Source organism: Sinocyclocheilus grahami, unplaced genomic scaffold, assembly GCF_001515645.1.
Source record: "Sinocyclocheilus grahami isolate Dianchi unplaced genomic scaffold, SAMN03320097.WGS_v1.1 scaffold297.1, whole genome shotgun sequence".
In the NCBI taxonomy this organism is placed as follows: Eukaryota; Metazoa; Chordata; class Actinopteri; order Cypriniformes; family Cyprinidae; genus Sinocyclocheilus; species Sinocyclocheilus grahami.
The window spans coordinates 258,014-274,949 of NW_015505476.1; the positions used below are offsets into that span (position 1 = coordinate 258,014).

At 36.1% G+C, this 16,936-nt stretch overlaps 1 protein-coding gene across 1 annotated transcript in view; it reads left to right on the forward strand.

Moving 5' to 3' along the window:
- LOC107601022 (protocadherin-15-like) overlaps nucleotides 1–11,706 on the forward strand; it is a 206,231-nt gene extending 194,525 nt beyond the window's left edge. The window contains exons 31-34 of the mRNA XM_016293037.1: nucleotides 932–1,043; nucleotides 2,542–2,684; nucleotides 8,328–8,339; nucleotides 10,587–11,706. Coding sequence (XP_016148523.1) covers nucleotides 932–1,043; nucleotides 2,542–2,684; nucleotides 8,328–8,339; nucleotides 10,587–11,706 — 1,387 coding nt within the window. The remainder of the gene's footprint in view (nucleotides 1–931; nucleotides 1,044–2,541; nucleotides 2,685–8,327; nucleotides 8,340–10,586) is intronic.
- The last annotated feature ends 5,230 nt before the right edge of the window (nucleotides 11,707–16,936 follow it).

A 16,936-nucleotide genomic window follows, 5' to 3' on the forward strand; every position in this document is an offset into this window, starting at 1 on the left:
CTGCTGCAGCAGGGCTAATTGGTCTGCCGTGGATACTTATGAAGTACTTAACATGCAGGTCTATTTAAACATTATTGATCAACAAAGTGTCACCAAAGCCAAGTCTTTTTACATTTCATGTCGACTGAGGAGAAAAGTACTCTTGCTCTGCTTTGGAGTGGCACTGCTAAACAGCTCTATATCAGTATATTAAATAATAATAACTCAGGTTGATATTAGCACAATCAAGCCATTTACACATGCAGGGGAGAATGAGGATTTCCATATCATGTTGCCTAGTAACTCATATGACGGACTGGAAAAGGCTAAATACAGCTGAACGGATGCTGCCCTCATTAGCAGGATTCTTGGCTCCCGCTTCTCTGTCGAAGATGCTTTGGATTGACACTGAATGTTATCAGCATCTAGCTGTCAATCATCTCAAGGCTGTCATAGTTACTACAGTATAAACATGCTGTGTATGTGAGTGGAATCTTGTGATTATAATGTGCAGGTATTTATCTGTGGTTTGACAGTTTGACATTTTAATTACACCATTTTTTATAATTTCTTTTAATTTTATTTTATACTTTAAGTGTATACTTTAAGTGTATTGTTTTATTTTTAATATAATCACAAATTAGTTTTTCAGTATAGTTCAGTTTCATTCCTACAGTTGCTTTATGATTTTATTATAATATTTTTTTTTGCAGTATTTATTTTATTTTTTAATTTGATCACAGTTCATTTTCAATGCACTTTAATTTCTTTCGTACAGTTGCAGTATTACTGTGCAGCCTAAAAGTGTACAGACTTTATTTATTTATGTGCTAATGCTGTTATGGATGTTTTTTGTGATTTATGGTGTGCTTACTGTACAGGTCCATATTTGTGTAGAAAGATCGAAATTTAAATTCTTGTCTAAAATGTCTGCTCGATGTGTGTTTGACAGGTTTCTGGACGGCAAGATTCTGGACATCAATAAAGAGTTCCAGCCGTACCTGGGCGAGGGCGGGCGGATTCTGGAGATCCGTTCTCCTGACATCGTGGCGAGTGTGAAGAAGGCTGCACACCAATGAGACAGTCATCAGCTATTGTGTAAATACATAACAGATGGGCAATCATAGAGTGAACACAAACAGCTAAACACACACACCTACAGTACGTGTGTGGAGCTTGCTCTCGCACGCACACACACGCATGCATGACTGCATTCAGATGTTTTGATGCATGTTAAAGAGTTCAGTTTGTGATTAGACTCTTGTATTAAAGGTGAAGTGACATTTTTATGTCGTTTCATTTGGTTGTTTACTAAAGATGCATAAAAGGAGACACAAGTGTGAGCTTATATATCACATTACGAGATCTCACACTGTGTTTCGAGTAATTGCATTCTGGTTAAATAAATCATATTGAGAGGAGCGCGTCTTTGATAGCCTCCAGGAAGCCCAGGGTCAGGATGAGAGAGTGTGTGTATGAAATACAAAGATGGGAAGGAGAATAGAGAGCTGGAGAGATAGAGAGGGGGTGCTGCTGAGAGCTGTATTGTTTCCCAACTCTGGAGATGTGGGATAAACCGGGGTTATCCTGTGCTCTTATCACATTTTACAGCATGAATTATGCACTCACACATGCAGCAACCAAAATGGGCTGCATGGTTCAACACTGAGCATTTTCTGACCTGTGAAATTAGAGTTTGGACTGCCAGTCGATTAAAAATATGAATTAAGATCATGATCTGTTACACAATGAGCTGATTAACCAAGTTACTGACAATTACGTATGGCAATTCATGTATGTGCAATAGAAATATTTTCTGGGAAAAGAGTGGTTAGAAACCCCTTTTTAAGGCATTTACATACAGGTCAGAGAGTATAATTAATTTTAAATTATATATTTATATAATTATATTATTATATTTTCATATTTAGTATTCAATGTTATCTGTTATATCCATTATATATTATCCTTATTATACTATCCATTTTCTAAACCATTTGTCCTCTGTTGGTTTGTGGGTATATTATATGATATTACATTGCTTGTGTTTCATTGAATTATTCCTGTGCCTAATTATCTAATAATTTTCCTTTCTTCTTCCTCTTTCCCTGCACTTCCTGTCACTGCATGTGGACCCTGCGCTCAGATTCAAAGAGTAAGTTCAAATTCTTTTTTGATGAATTATTTGCCAGAGACTGTGTGCGTTCGTACCCTCCTTATTCAGTTCAGTCCTTTAAAACAGGAACATGCGAGTAGAATGCATGAATTGAGATGAGAAGCAAAGGACATACTCACTCCAGCCCTCTCTGATTCCAGCACAATAGCGATGCCTTTAAAAATGAACAGAAATTACTGGTTTCATGACCTCATAGAGTAGAAAGTGAGCCGGGTTCAGCTCCCTCCTAATAAAACACCTCATCTCAGTGTGAAAGGTGCTGAATAACCCATGATATTTTGCATTGAATGAATAAAAAGTGCTGGAACAGATCAAATGAGAGTTGCCGGAGCTCCAGACCTCATATCCTCCTATAATAGAGCTGAAATGAGCCTTTTGAAATGAAGGAAACTCACTCTTTGGGGGTGCTTTACAGGAGGCAGGCCGAGTGTGCCAAAACTGCCCGTATCCAGATGGCTCTTCCTGCCGGCAAATCAACAGGAGGTGGCGCTCCGACCAATCTCTACGAGGAGCTGGGAGATGGCGGCATGTAAGTTACCTGTCCTAAATAATACCTTCAGCAGAGACAGCAGAGAGATGATTAACAAGATTTGTGTGTGTATCTGCAGGAAAATCAAGAATAGTTCACCCCAAAATAAAAATTCTGCCATAAATTTATCTCAGAAATTTCGGTCGTCATTCAATCAGTCACCTGTGTGACTTTCTTTCTTGGAACACCACAAAAATATTATGGACCAAAACAGCACCATAAAAGTAGTCCATAGTACATTGTAAAATATATACTATGCTAGTTGGCTGGGCTTAGGTGGTTTAAGCTGGTCTCCCAGCCTGACCAGCTAAAGAAGTGGTCATTTTAATTTAATTTATTTGTAATATAATCACAAATTAGTTTTTTCATTATAGTTCAGTTTCATTCCTACCGTTGCGTTATGATTGATTTCTTTTTTTTTTTACATTTTATTTTTAATTTGCTCTCAATTTTTCAATAAAAAAAATTCATTCATACAGTTGCATTATTACTGTGCCGCCTGAAAGTGTACAGATTTTAGTGGTGTTTTTAATATATGGTCAAAGTGGTCAAAACCACTCTAAAACCAGCCTGCAAACCAGCTATAAAACCATCCAAACAGCTTAGACTTGTTTCAGGTTTTTTGTTTATTTGTTTGTTTTCAGTGGGGTATTATTAGTTAATAATTGACATAATTATTATTGGTAGAAGCAGCAGTATTTTAGTATTAGGCAGCAAGTTATAATAATAATAACTTATTATTATTATTATTTATTAATTTGAGTGTTATTAGTTTATTTATCTATTAATTGTAGTCAGCCAATAAATACAAACTATAATAATAATAATTTTTAGTATTTCTAGTATTAGACAGCCAGTTAATTGAAAAACGTAATAATAATAATAATAATGTTATTATTATTTCTAAATGTATTTGCTTTTTTTTAAGGTGTAAAAAAGCACACAAAAATGATCACAAAAAGCTCTTTTTTTAATGTATGTTTCTTCATATTTCCTTCATATTTCTTCATGACTATGGTAAATGGGATTTGTTAAACCGCATCCCCCTTATGTAACTGTATATATATCATTTATATTCACAAATGTTATGCATCATAGATACATTATACATCTTGTTTCGACAGCTGCTTTTCTAAGTGTGAGATTCTTAGCCAGAATAAGCTGAAAACGTGAATTTTGTCAATAGTCAAAAGTTAACTATGATTACAAGACTAGTAGACATTTAGCTAGCAGTTAAGAAGTATATAAACATTTAACATAATAAAGACAGCATATTTCGTGTACCTTCCATCTCAGAGCTCCTATTGTACACACATGAAGACGTTTTACTCTACAGTTGCGTGTCTCTATTTGTAACCTCTACAGTTCTGAGAGCGTTGAGGACAGGCTGAAAAAACACACACAGTAGGTGAGGGAGATGAGTATTGGATGCCAGGTATTAAAATGGCTTTTTTCAGTAATTAGCCATGCTAACAGGCTAATCTCCCAGCCAGCTCTGTGTGAAAGCAGATTAATTATGAGCATTTGTGACATATCCCAGGCATTCGATCCATCCGTCACATCTACTCATGAAAGCCCAGCATATGGGCCTGCTCTCCACACACAGCAGCTCCTCTGAGACGTGAGTGTGGTCCTGACCTTCTGCACACACCAATGAGACAGTCATCAGCTATTGTGTAAATACATAACAGATGGGCAATCATAGAGTGAACACAAACAGCTAAACACACACACCTACAGTACGTGTGTGGAGCTTGCTCTCGCACGCACACACACGCATGCATGACTGCATTCAGATGTTTTGATGCATGTTAAAGAGTTCAGTTTGTGATTAGACTCTTGTATTAAAGGTGAAGTGACATTTTTATGTCGTTTCATTTGGTTGTTTACTAAAGATGCATAAAAGGAGACACAAGTGTGAGCTTATATATCACATTACGAGATCTCACACTGTGTTTCGAGTAATTGCATTCTGGTTAAATAAATAATATTGAGAGGAGCGCGTCTTTGATAGCCTCCAGGAAGCCCAGGGTCAGGATGAGAGAGTGTGTGTATGAAATACAAAGATGGGAAGGAGAATAGAGAGCTGGAGAGATAGAGAGGGGGTGCTGCTGAGAGCTGTATTGTTTCCCAACTCTGGAGATGTGGGATAAACCGGGGTTATCCTGTGCTCTTATCACATTTTACAGCATGAATTATGCACTCACACATGCAGCAACCAAAATGGGCTGCATGGTTCAACACTATGAGCATTTTCTGACCTGTGAAATTAGAGTTTGGACTGCCAGTCGATTAAAAATATGAATTAAGATCATGATCTGTTACACAATGAGCTGATTAACCAAGTTACTGACAATTACGTATGACAATTCATGTATGTGCAATAGAAATATTTTCTGGAAAAAGAGTGGTTAGAAACCCCTTTTTAAGGCATTTACATACAGGTCAGAGAGTATACTTAATTTTAAATTATATATTTATATAATTATATTATTATATTTTCATATTTAGTATTCAATGTTATCTGTTATATCCATTATATATTATCCTTATTATACTATCCATTTTCTAAACCATTTGTCCTCTGTTGGTTTGTGGGTATATTATATGATATTACATTGCTTGTGTTTCGTTGAATTATTCCTGTGCCTAATTATCTAATAATTTTCCTTTCTTCTTCCTCTTTCCCTGCACTTCCTGTCACTGCATGTGGACCCTGCGCTCAGATTCAAAGAGTAAGTTCAAATTCTTCTTTTTGATGAATTATTTGCCGGAGACTGTGTGCCTTCGTACCCTCGTTATTTGGTTCAGTCCTTTATAACAGAAACATACGAGTAGAAAGCTTGAATTGAGATGAGACGCAAAGGACATACTCACTCCAGCCCTCTCTGATTCCAGCACAATAGCGATGCCTTTAAAAATGAACAGAAATTACTGGTTTCATGACCTCATAGAGTAGAAAGTGAGCCGGGTTCAGCTCCCTCCTAATAAAACACCTCATCTCAGTGTGAAAGGTGCTGAATAACCCATGATATTTTGCATTGAATGAATAAAAAGTGCTGGAACAGATCAAATGAGAGTTGCCGGAGCTCCAGACCTCATATCCTCCTATAATAGAGCTGAAATGAGCCTTTTGAAATGAAGGAAACTCACTCTTTGGGGGTGCTTTACAGGAGGCAGGCCGAGTGTGCCAAAACTGCCCGTATCCAGATGGCTCTTCCTGCCGGAAAATCGACAGGAGGTGTCGCTCCGATCAATCTCTACGAGGAGCTGGGAGACGGCGGCATGTAAGTTACCTGTCCTAAATAATACCCCTTAACCTTCAGCACAGACAGCAGAGAGATGATTAGCAAGATTTGTGTGTGTATCTGTAGGAAAATCAAGAATAGTTCACCCAAAACTGAAAATTCTGCCATCAATTTCTTTCATTCTCGTCGTTCAAAACCTGTATGACTTACTTTCTTGGAACTCCACAAAAATATTATGGACCAAAACAGCACCATAAAAGTAGTCCATAGTACATTGTAAAATATATACTGTATGTTTTATAAGAAAAGTCTATTTCAGTCTCTCTACTTTAAAAATGTACTTTCAATTGAATGTGCATTTCTTTGTAATTATTCTTTGAACTCATTCTAAATACAGTGGGTACGGAAAGTATTCAGACCCCCTTAAATTTTTCACTCTTTGTTATATATGCAACAAAGCGAAATTGCGGCAAAGTGTATGATTTTTGCCACCCGCTATCATTTGTATGGACGAAAGCAGCATGAGCATTCTGCTAAATATCTTATTTCATGTCACATGGAGGAAAAGGAAAGTCTATCATGTTTGGAATGCCATGTGAATATAAATAATAGAATAACAGAATATAACATTTTAGGTGAACTACCCCTTCAATGCCCTGACCTGGTTCTTCATTTGAAAAAGAAATTAGTTTTTCCTTGACATTCTCTAAAGGGAGAAACTGTTTCTTTTTGACATCCCGAAGGTAATTGTTTCTTTAGTAAATTAGCTGCGTTGTTGGCTTTAATACTGAGTCCATCCATAGAGATGTGCTCACTGGACGCGTGGATTTGGTGCAGCAGGAGTCCATTGCCAAGCTAAAGGCTGTTGTGAGTGGAATGAAATGTTAATAGATTAAAAGATTATAGCCGCAGCACAGCATCTGTGTCCCTCAGGTAAAGCCTTTTAAAGTGCTTTTGATTTAATGCAATCAAAACAAATGCAGCTGCTAACACAAATAGACAGCGAAAAAGACGTGGTTTTGAATCGAATCCATTAGAATAGATGCTGAGTTTGCTGGACCGTGTTTCTGAATAACAGTCTAATACCATCAACAGAAAGGAACATTAGGGTAGAATTTGTTTGCTTGGGTTTTGGGCAAACATTTAGTTTTTTTGTTGGATATTAATAAAAACAGTGGTCTGTCAGCAACCTTGTAAACAATGATTAAGGAGTCTCTCTGTGACCCTCAGAATGATTGTTGATGTATGTATTTATTTATGTTTATTTTTACCGGAAATTTCACCCAAAAAAACTAAAGTAATAAATTATTAATTTAATTGAATTAAAAATTGATGTAATATGTAGTTTAATTTAAATATATAGTTTTAATTCTGTAATTTTAATTTAATTTAATAATTTGATAATATATGTGACCCTGGACCACAAAACCAGTCATAAGTAGCACGGGTATATTTGTAGCAGTATGGTGTGTATGTATGTAGCAATAGTATGGGTCAAAATTATTGATTTTTCTTTTATGCCAAAAATCATTAGGATATTAAGAAAAAGATCATGTTCCATTAAGATATTTTGTAAGTTTCCTACCATAAATATATCAAAACTTAATTTTTGTTTAGTAATATGCACCATTAAGGACTTTATTTGGAGAACTTTAAAGGCTATTTTCTCAATATTTTTTTTTTCACCCTCAGATTTCAGATTTTCAAATAGTTGTATCTCAGCCAAATATTGTCCTATCCTAACAAACCATACATCAATGGAAAGCTAATTTATTCAGCAAAAAGATTTGTGGTCCAGGGTCACATATAGTTTAATTCTGTAATTCTAATTTAAATAATTCCAATTTTGTTTTAAAATATATAGTTTTAATTCTGTATTTTAATTTACAAATTTTGGGTAATTTTGTTGCATATTTTTTTATTATTATTTTTTTTTTAAATATGTCAAAAATAGTTTTCATTAATATGTTTTTTTTTTGGGGGGGCAAGTTAAGCTAAATGAAAATGAGAACTGTTGCTTTGGCTTTTTAATTTTAGATAGTGTTATTTAGCTGGATTGCATTAATTTGGGTGCTTTTCCATTGCGATTTGAATAGAGATATGATCACACTTATCCACAGAAACCACCACTTACAGTATATATTACTTACTTAGTTGTACTGTATGTGATTAATAAAAACACATTTGCATTTACACCTTTGTAGAACATGGTTTTGTGTGCATTTACATTTGGTGTTTTTTTGTGGTCAAGTTTCTGATTCAGTCACTGAAAATGCATGCAAATGCCAAATGTGAACAGGGCCTGCCTGTGTTAAATTGTCATCATATCCCTCTGTCTACATGCATGTTTCCTCTCATGTTTCATTCATTCTCATCTTCTCTCTGCATTTTCCAGGCTTGGACTACAGTGAGTAGCATAAAATATGCTGCATTTCCCTGCAGTGATCTTTCTTACACACTGCTTTCAATATATTTTAAAATCCCTCTTGACTTACATTTGTGGTTTGTAGTTTCTAGTCTCTGTGTAACTGCTCTGCTAGTTTTCTTTACCATTTAATCTGTTTTTACCCTTGATTCATGTCGAATTGCATATTGAAAGGAAATTTTTTTTTTATTACTGTTTACTGTTAAAAAATAAAAAAATGCACAGATACATGTGTGTAGCTCTGTAGTGGATTAAAGCTTTAGTAGTTTGGCTAGATAAAGCCCTCGCCTCCCGGCTCTAGTGGTTCCTCGCAGTTCTTTCCTCAAAGCAAACAAACACGCTTCTCACGTCCTTCACTTTGAGACTCGCCATTGTCACAGCTCATCTTGATTGATGTTTGAACGAAGATTATCTGAACAGATAGGGATTTCAGACTGGTTTATGAGTGCTAGTAGGGCTGCACGATTATGACAAAAATCACAATTGTTGATTATGCCCTTGAAATTGTAATTGCGATTATTAATTACGATTATCACAATTTACATTGAATGATGTTTATACCATTGTTTGATGCAACTGCATGCCGTATTTTTATATGAAAATAAACAAGCTGAAAACACTCGAACTGAAAAACCTTTAGTGCTTTTCTATAATATTAAGCCTCAAATGTCAAATATACATCAGATTGGTTTCTTTAAATTATAAAAAAAGTAAAAATATGAATGGTATCATAATGTTATACTAAAACTAAATGGAAAAGCCCTTAAAATATAATGTAGAAAGGAATAAACATATCTTTGAACGATTACGTAATTGTTGCATCCATAATTGTAATTGCGATTAGAAATTTGATTAATTGTCCAGCCCTAAGTGCTAGTGTATGATCTTCATGCTTCATAGCTGGAAAAACACAATTTTGATGTCTGCTTGCATTCATCATATTATTTCTGCGTTCCATACAAAGTCGGATGTAGCAGGGTATTCCTACTTAATTTCTCAGTCTATATCATATTGCTCAAGGCCTAGATGATGGTGTTTAAAGAAACATGGCAGTGCTGTTCTTTGTTTTGCAGGTACAACAGGGGCTAAAGGCACATGTTAAGGAAATTTTAGTTTTTCAATACTCCCATAGTGTATAAGTGCAGAAAAACATTATATTTTTTTATTGATCATGGTGGAGCACCATTTTGTGGGAAAAGAATCATAAAAGTAGTTTGTTTTGTTTAATAACCATATAAATACAAAAGGTTCCCAGAATTGGTACAAATATTTTGGTACCAAATATATGGTACCATATTTTGTTTATTTTGATAAAATAATTTAATGTAAATACACTGTCATATACTGTATATTAAAAAAAGAAATTGTGAAAGAAACAGAGAATTTCATACAGTGCATGAAGGATATCCCATAATAATTATATGTAATTGTTTATCAATACACTTTTAATTGTAACGGTTTCATTTACGTTAGACACTCAATGAAATACATAATTATGACGCTTTGAATCTCATGCCAACTAATGGAAAATAATGTACCATAAGTTTACATATTCTTTAGTTATTAAAAAAACCTGTTGATTTAATTACTCAGAAGGAAACTGAAAATATTTTTGTCACAAATATATTTGGTAGATTTAACTATTCTTATTTGCTACATAAATCTATAGCATTAAAATAAAAAAGACATTAAATATGAGATCAACATAGCATAGAATCTTCTTGTGTCATGGATCTGCCAGATTTTCAGATGCCGCAGTAAACCACAGATGTGGTTTAGAAGAAAATGTGTCTTCACATTGACCCAGTGGGTATACCCTATGATTATAAACAAAAAAAGCTCATTACCTGTGTTTAAACATCTTTTTCTTCAAAAGTTTGCATTTTATTGGTTTACAAGTGAATGTTTATCATTAAAACTGTATAATTCCTGTATTGCACTTTTCCAAATAGGAACTTTGAAATTCGACTTTCTGAATCTATTCTGAAACTATTTGTCTCAGAAGTCCTGACTAAGAGTATTTGCTTTAGCTTTTTTAAAGCTGAATGTAAAATCTTGAGCAACTTTGTTTGGCCGAGCTCTTTCAAAGTCCATTAAAGTGAAGGATTTGGTGTAGTGGGTCATTAGCGCTCTGTCCTCCCATGACTGTTCTCTTTCCTCAATTCCTTCCCGTCTCTTTCCACACATGCTTCAATCTTCTCTCCTTTCATTTTCTCTCGTGGGCTGCAGAAGGCGCCGAAAGTCTGTAATCGAGGAGGCGGATCGACAGAGTCGCATAAGAGCCTTTGCCTCTCGTGCTATCGCCGCTCACAAACTGTGTGCCGGAAACGGAAAGTTGCTCGACAGGTTGCCCAAGTCAGAAAGCAATGTCACCTTCCTCTTGGATCAACGGCCGCTCACCACGCAAAATCCGCTTTACCAGGATGGATCGTCAAGTAGTCCCGAGCCCAACTCGGAGGTGCAAATGGTCATTGGGTTTTTGGACCGTGATGTCCCATCTCCGACAAGCCCCATCAGCCAGATGACTTCTTGGTCTTTGCCGTCCCGTATTCGAGGACGAGGGCTTTACGATGCTCTGTGCCGGCAGGCACTCTTGGACCCTGCCAAATGGGAGGAGCAAGAGCTGAAGGCGGGGCTTAAGGACAGCAGGGAAGAGCTCGATGCTGATGTAGATCAAGGTGGTAGAAGCACAGAAACAAAGCTGTCGGTCCGAGAACAAGCCAGACAGTTTGAGCAGCAAGCTTTAGCCGAACGGACGCCAAGACAGAGCCGGGACTCTTACGCATCTCTAGATCCAGACGACCCACTGCTAACCGCCTTCATGTTCTCATCCAGTCCAATTTCTGTTGGCAAGGACATCCCACCCTGCATTATCATTGCAGGGGGTGATGGTGAGACTCCTCCCCCACCCATGGCTCAGCGTCCCACTCCGCCCGTCCTGAGGAAGTTCAGCTCCAGTATATCCAATTACATGACGGTGGAGCCTTGTGAGATCACTCTGGAATTCATATCGGACTCTCCGGAAAGTCCACCAACCCCTCTTCCTGTCCCATCCTGCTCTTTACTTTCTCCTCCACCTGTGCAACAGGACTCCACCCCACCACCTACCCCAACTCCTGTTCAGTCTCCTGAACCCCCCGCTCAGTCTCCGACTCCTACACGTAAGCTAAGAGGGATCCTCAAGAACACAGGCAGATCTGCCAACAGCCTTGATGTGAAAGATGACAGCACTTGCGAAGGAGGACTTAAAGACTCCATGACTGTTGTTCTAAAAGTGTCAGAATCTAAACCAGGTGAAACAGATGGCAGCCAATCAGAATCAGACTCTTCTGCTCAGCTCCCAAACTAACCAATCACAGCGGAATAAGAGACTCGAGCCCTTCATTGCTGAATGAACGCTGGAACTCTTCTGCTATCTTTCCTACACCTCTATTTCATTAATTACTTTTCCCTGTATCATTTCGAGGGCACTTTACTTTGAGAACACATAATATACTTCAAAGAAGGTCAAAAGCGTATAGTTTCATTTGTTTTTATGTTATGAGTGAGTTTATACTTCAAGTACTTCATAGAGCGGTCGCTTGTGCTTTTGTAAAGAATACAGAGAAAAGGAGTGAAGAATGTGATTTAAAATGTTATGATATTATTATAATTTTTGGACAATGAAATCCTACAATTATAAGCAAATAACAATTTTTTTTATAAGAACAGCTCTAATGGATTATAATAAAGATGCTTTTAAAAGTATAGGAAAAGGAATTTGCAGTAATGCATTTATATGATCAGAGGAGTGAATGTGTTCATGTAGAACAATCTACCTCTAAACTGTTTTTCTTTATTATTATTTCAAATTTACTGATTTAAACTGTTCTGCTGATTTCAAATTGCAGCCAAACAATGTTTTATTTTGTTTGTTAGTTAGTTTTGGTAATTTTGGTAATATGAAAAGCTCTCTGAAATGTAACACACTACTCTTTAAAAGTTTGGTCAGCAAATTTTTTTTAAAGAAATTAATGCTTTTATTCAGCAAAAAGTGACAGTAAAGACATTTGTTATTACAAAAACTTTCTATTTTAAATAAAAGCTGTTCATTTGAACTTTCTATTCATCAAAGGATCCTGAAAAACAGTATCCTGGTTTCCAATAAAATATTAAGCAGCACAACTGTTTTCGTGCTGCATAATAAGAAATTATTTGTTTCTTGAGCACCAAATCAACATATTAAAATCATTTCTGAAAGGTCATGAGACACTGAACACTGGAATAACAGCTGCTAAAAAATTCAGCTTTGACATCAAAGGAATAAATTACATTTTAAAATATATAAAAATAGAAACAGTTATTTTAATATTTTACAATATTACTGTTTTTACTGTATTTTTGATCAAATAAATGCAGTCTTGGGGAGCATTGGAACATCTTACCCACCCGTAACTTTTGAACAGTAATGTGTATATATTTTTAAGAAATATTTATATTTTATATTTATATTTAACATTTATATAGTTTTTTGCACAATGTGCATGCATTCATTTGCATGCCATCAGTTTACACATTGATAAGAAAATTTAAGCAAGTGGAATAATGTTTTACCAGTGGAATATATGAAATAAAAAAATCCTTTTATCAGATTAATCAAACTAATATTTGAACTGATTGTCAATGTTTGTGAATACTTAATGTTTAAATGTAGCACACTACTCTTGGTTCTTCGTAGCAGGCAGATGTTGGTGTGAGGAGCTGTTATCATGATCATGTGACTCTGAGAGGAGTGTTCGTTGATGATGAAGGTGGTGACAGAGATTGTTATCAAGTTTGATTAGGATGGGCCTTATAATTAAAGATCGGATTTTGTTTGAGCAATGTAGTATAATCAGAAAAAGAAAAAGGATGAATTGAATCAAATTATCCAATAGCCTGCACAGCCTAAGTAATGTCAATGGAAAAGGAAGGTCATTTCAGAGGAAGAGCAGGTTATTGCATTTTGATTAAATATTCGAAAGAGACATTTTTATTTAGAATAATGAGCACTGGTGAATCATTCACAATAAGACTAGGAACATGCATTAAGAAAGTAAATAGGGTTGGTTTTGAAGGTTAAAAACAGGTCATTCTTTATATGTTTTTCTGATTTATTCACCGTATCTCTCTCTCGATCTCTCTTCCCTGTTTTTTTACTCTCACTAACCCTTTTTAAAGGCTGTCTAGAGTGTCAGACCTCCTGAAGCTCTCCTGTCTCGGTTGGGTCCTGTGGATGTTTTTGCCCTTTCAGAAACGCAAGCAGACAAGAATCACGTCGAGATTAAACAATAACGCTAATCATTTAAGTGGCACATGGCAAGGGGACGTTCACTCCGCCGTTCCCCGCTGAATTCACCCCATCAGGCGCGCAGTCAATGTCTCTCCATTCACACAAACCGCTCCTACAATATCTCAGCAGGGGTCTGCAGATGGCGTCTCTCTCATCCATATCGAAAAATCTGTTTGAAATCTGTCATCATCCCATAAGCAAATGCACACCGATTTGCTAATGTCTCATCTTTGGTTCTGATGTGTTAGTTAATTTTATTACATAGAATTTAGGTGAAATTACACTTATTAATGTAAACCCTTTTCTGCCATGGAGTAAAAATAACTTTTTATTTCCCAATTCTCGCTTTGTTGCTTGCAAAGAAGTCAAAACTGTGAAATACAAACACAAGTATACGGGCAGACTTGTGAAGACCGACAGTTAAATCTTGAATGAACAATCTCTGAACGACAGGAGGACACATACTGTACATCTTTATGAGAATTGAAATGTGGTGTGATCTGTGACACACACACACACACACACACACACATCAAAATAATTGATGCAATATCAGATTAACTATTGATTTGCTATTAAAAATGTTTAAAAAAAACTCCATAGTAAGACTTTTTAAAAGACCAAGGGCTGAGATGAAGTACTCTCATTTTCTATAAGAGCAGGAGAGAGTTGTTTTATTCTGTGTGGTGAAGCAGGGGATATGAAAGAAGTGAGGAAGATATAAACACAAGAGAGAAAAAAAGAGAATTAGGGTTAGTGATGTCAACGGCAGACTCATCTATTGATTAATAACATTTTTCCAGACCTCACCGTCTGTGCTTTCATCCTGCTGAGCAGTTCATGTGAATATAGAGCCGTTCCTCTGAACCTACAAACAAGCCCTGACACATGCACACAACATCCACTCAGTTTGCACATAAATCATCTGCCTTAGAACACATAAATTACACATAATTTGTAATCCTTGATAATACTATCTATTCTTTAGTGTCTATTGTATTGTTGTAGGTAGAATAAAAATTAAAGCCCGTTTCCTCCACCAAAATAAAAAAGGCAATTATGACTTTTAATCTCACAATTTTGACTTTTTTCTCACAATTGTGGATGTTGTGTGTATGTGTAAGGGCTTGTTTGTAGATTTTCTGTGCATCTTTATTTATGGGGTGAATTTCATTAAACCTGTTAAGAACTGTCCAGTGGCACTAATTTCTGTCTTTATTTTATGAAATGAAATGAATAGTTTCAAGGACATTTCTTCAGATGTATTTTGTGGGACAATTTTATTCCAACACTATACCCAAGTACACACATACACACTCAGAACAACATGCTGCTCATTTGTCACAGTGTTTTAATCACTAAATGGAGTTCATTCTTGGCCCTTGAGAGACCCCTCAAATGTAACTTTCCTGGAAATTTTGTTTGTGTATGATAGGACAATTTATAGCTACTGCATTAAATATAGTGTGTGTGTGTGTGTGTGTGCGCGCGTGCATGTGTGCATGTGTTTATTATTAGTTAGAAAACAACTTGCTTCAAAAAGCATATTAATGTGTTAATCTGCATCTTTAGTTGTGGGGTGATTTTCATAAAACCTGTTAAAAGCATGTCCAGTGTCTAGTATTTTATTTTTTCATTTTATTTTCACCCCATGAATAGTTTTGCGGACCCTTCTTCAGATGGAGTTAAAAATTTTTTGGACAATTTTGTTCCAAAACTATAGCCAGGTAAACACACACACACTGGTTTCCATGTTTTATGGGAACACTCCATATGCGTAATGGTATTTATACTCAACAAACTGTATTTTCTATCCCCTTACCCTAGCGCTACCCCTAAACCTACCCCTCACACACAAATTTCTGCATTATTAGATTTTCAAAAAAACTTCATTTTGTATGATTTATATGCTTGTTTCCTCTTAGCGACCAAAAAAATGTTCCCGCAAGGTCAAAATTTACTGGTATTACTTGTATAACGTAGGGAATACCAGGTATGGACATACACGCACTGAACAACATGCTGCTCATTTGTCACAGTGTTTTAATCACTTAGTGGGTTTCATTCTTGGCCCTTGAGAGACCCCTCAAATGTAACTTTCCTGGAGATTTTGCTAGTGTATGATAGGACAATTTATAGCTACTGCATTAAATACAGGTTGTGTGTGAGTATGTGTGCATATGTTGGTTTACCATTCATCAGAAAATGACTTGTTCAGAAAAAGCAGATTAATGTGCTTGTGAAGTCTTCGTTGTAGGTAAAACTGCTTGTGTCAGGACTATCTGCCCTATTTCTCTGAGTGCATTTTTATCTTTCAAGTGCTTTTCCATTTAAATATGGTGTTTTCATTCTGGTCCAGTGATAAGAGAGGACAGGAAGTGTTGAAATGCATAAAAGTGAGTCAGACTCTACAAGAACAAGTCTAAAATCACTTAGCTAGTCAACAAATGTCACATTTCCAGCTTTATAATCTTTTTTTTTTTTTTTCTGTCTCCTTCAGCAGGCGTGGCTTTGGCAGAGAGGTGAGTCAGTTTTTTTTACATTTCCTTTGATCCGATCACTATTTCTATCACTTAGAGTTAAGATTTTGAAGAAACTCCTAATCCAACTGCTATGACATTTTTCCTGCATGGATATGAACAATACATCATCATGGCATCATGGTAGTGACTTTTGCATTGGCAGACACCTCTTAGATTTTCATTGAACATGCAAAAATCCAGTTCTGTGTAGTTGATTTAATATATAGGCCTTTTCTTTAATAAATCGAAGGTAAGAGTGCTTTGTTCCCTTGTCACTTCAGGCTGCCAATAGTGCCTCGTGAGAGGCTTACACTGGAATCTCAATGAGATGAAGAGAGCAATTGAAACTTTGCCATTAAACTTACATTTACACCCCGCTAAGGAGTGTAAATTGAAGAGTCTCGTCTTTTCTCAGTTCTGCCTGCACACATAATTTTGCAGCGAGAACATGTCACGTCAATGTCTAAGTTGCGAAGTTAATGCATATAGGTTGCATATGCATGCTGTCAAACACAACCTTTTCTGACCTTTCAAGCACTTTAGCTCTTAAAGTTGGGTCTACTTCTTAACATAGAACATTTTCCCCTCATCTGCATCTCTGCTATTATCTTCCTCACCAGGAGCTCGTTTTTCTCCCCCTCTTTCCTGTTTTTAATGCACATCTTTTTGCTGCCATGTTCTCTGTCTGATCATTCATTTTAAATGTCTGCAGTGACATCTTTTCTTGCTATTCTCTTTGTCTTTGT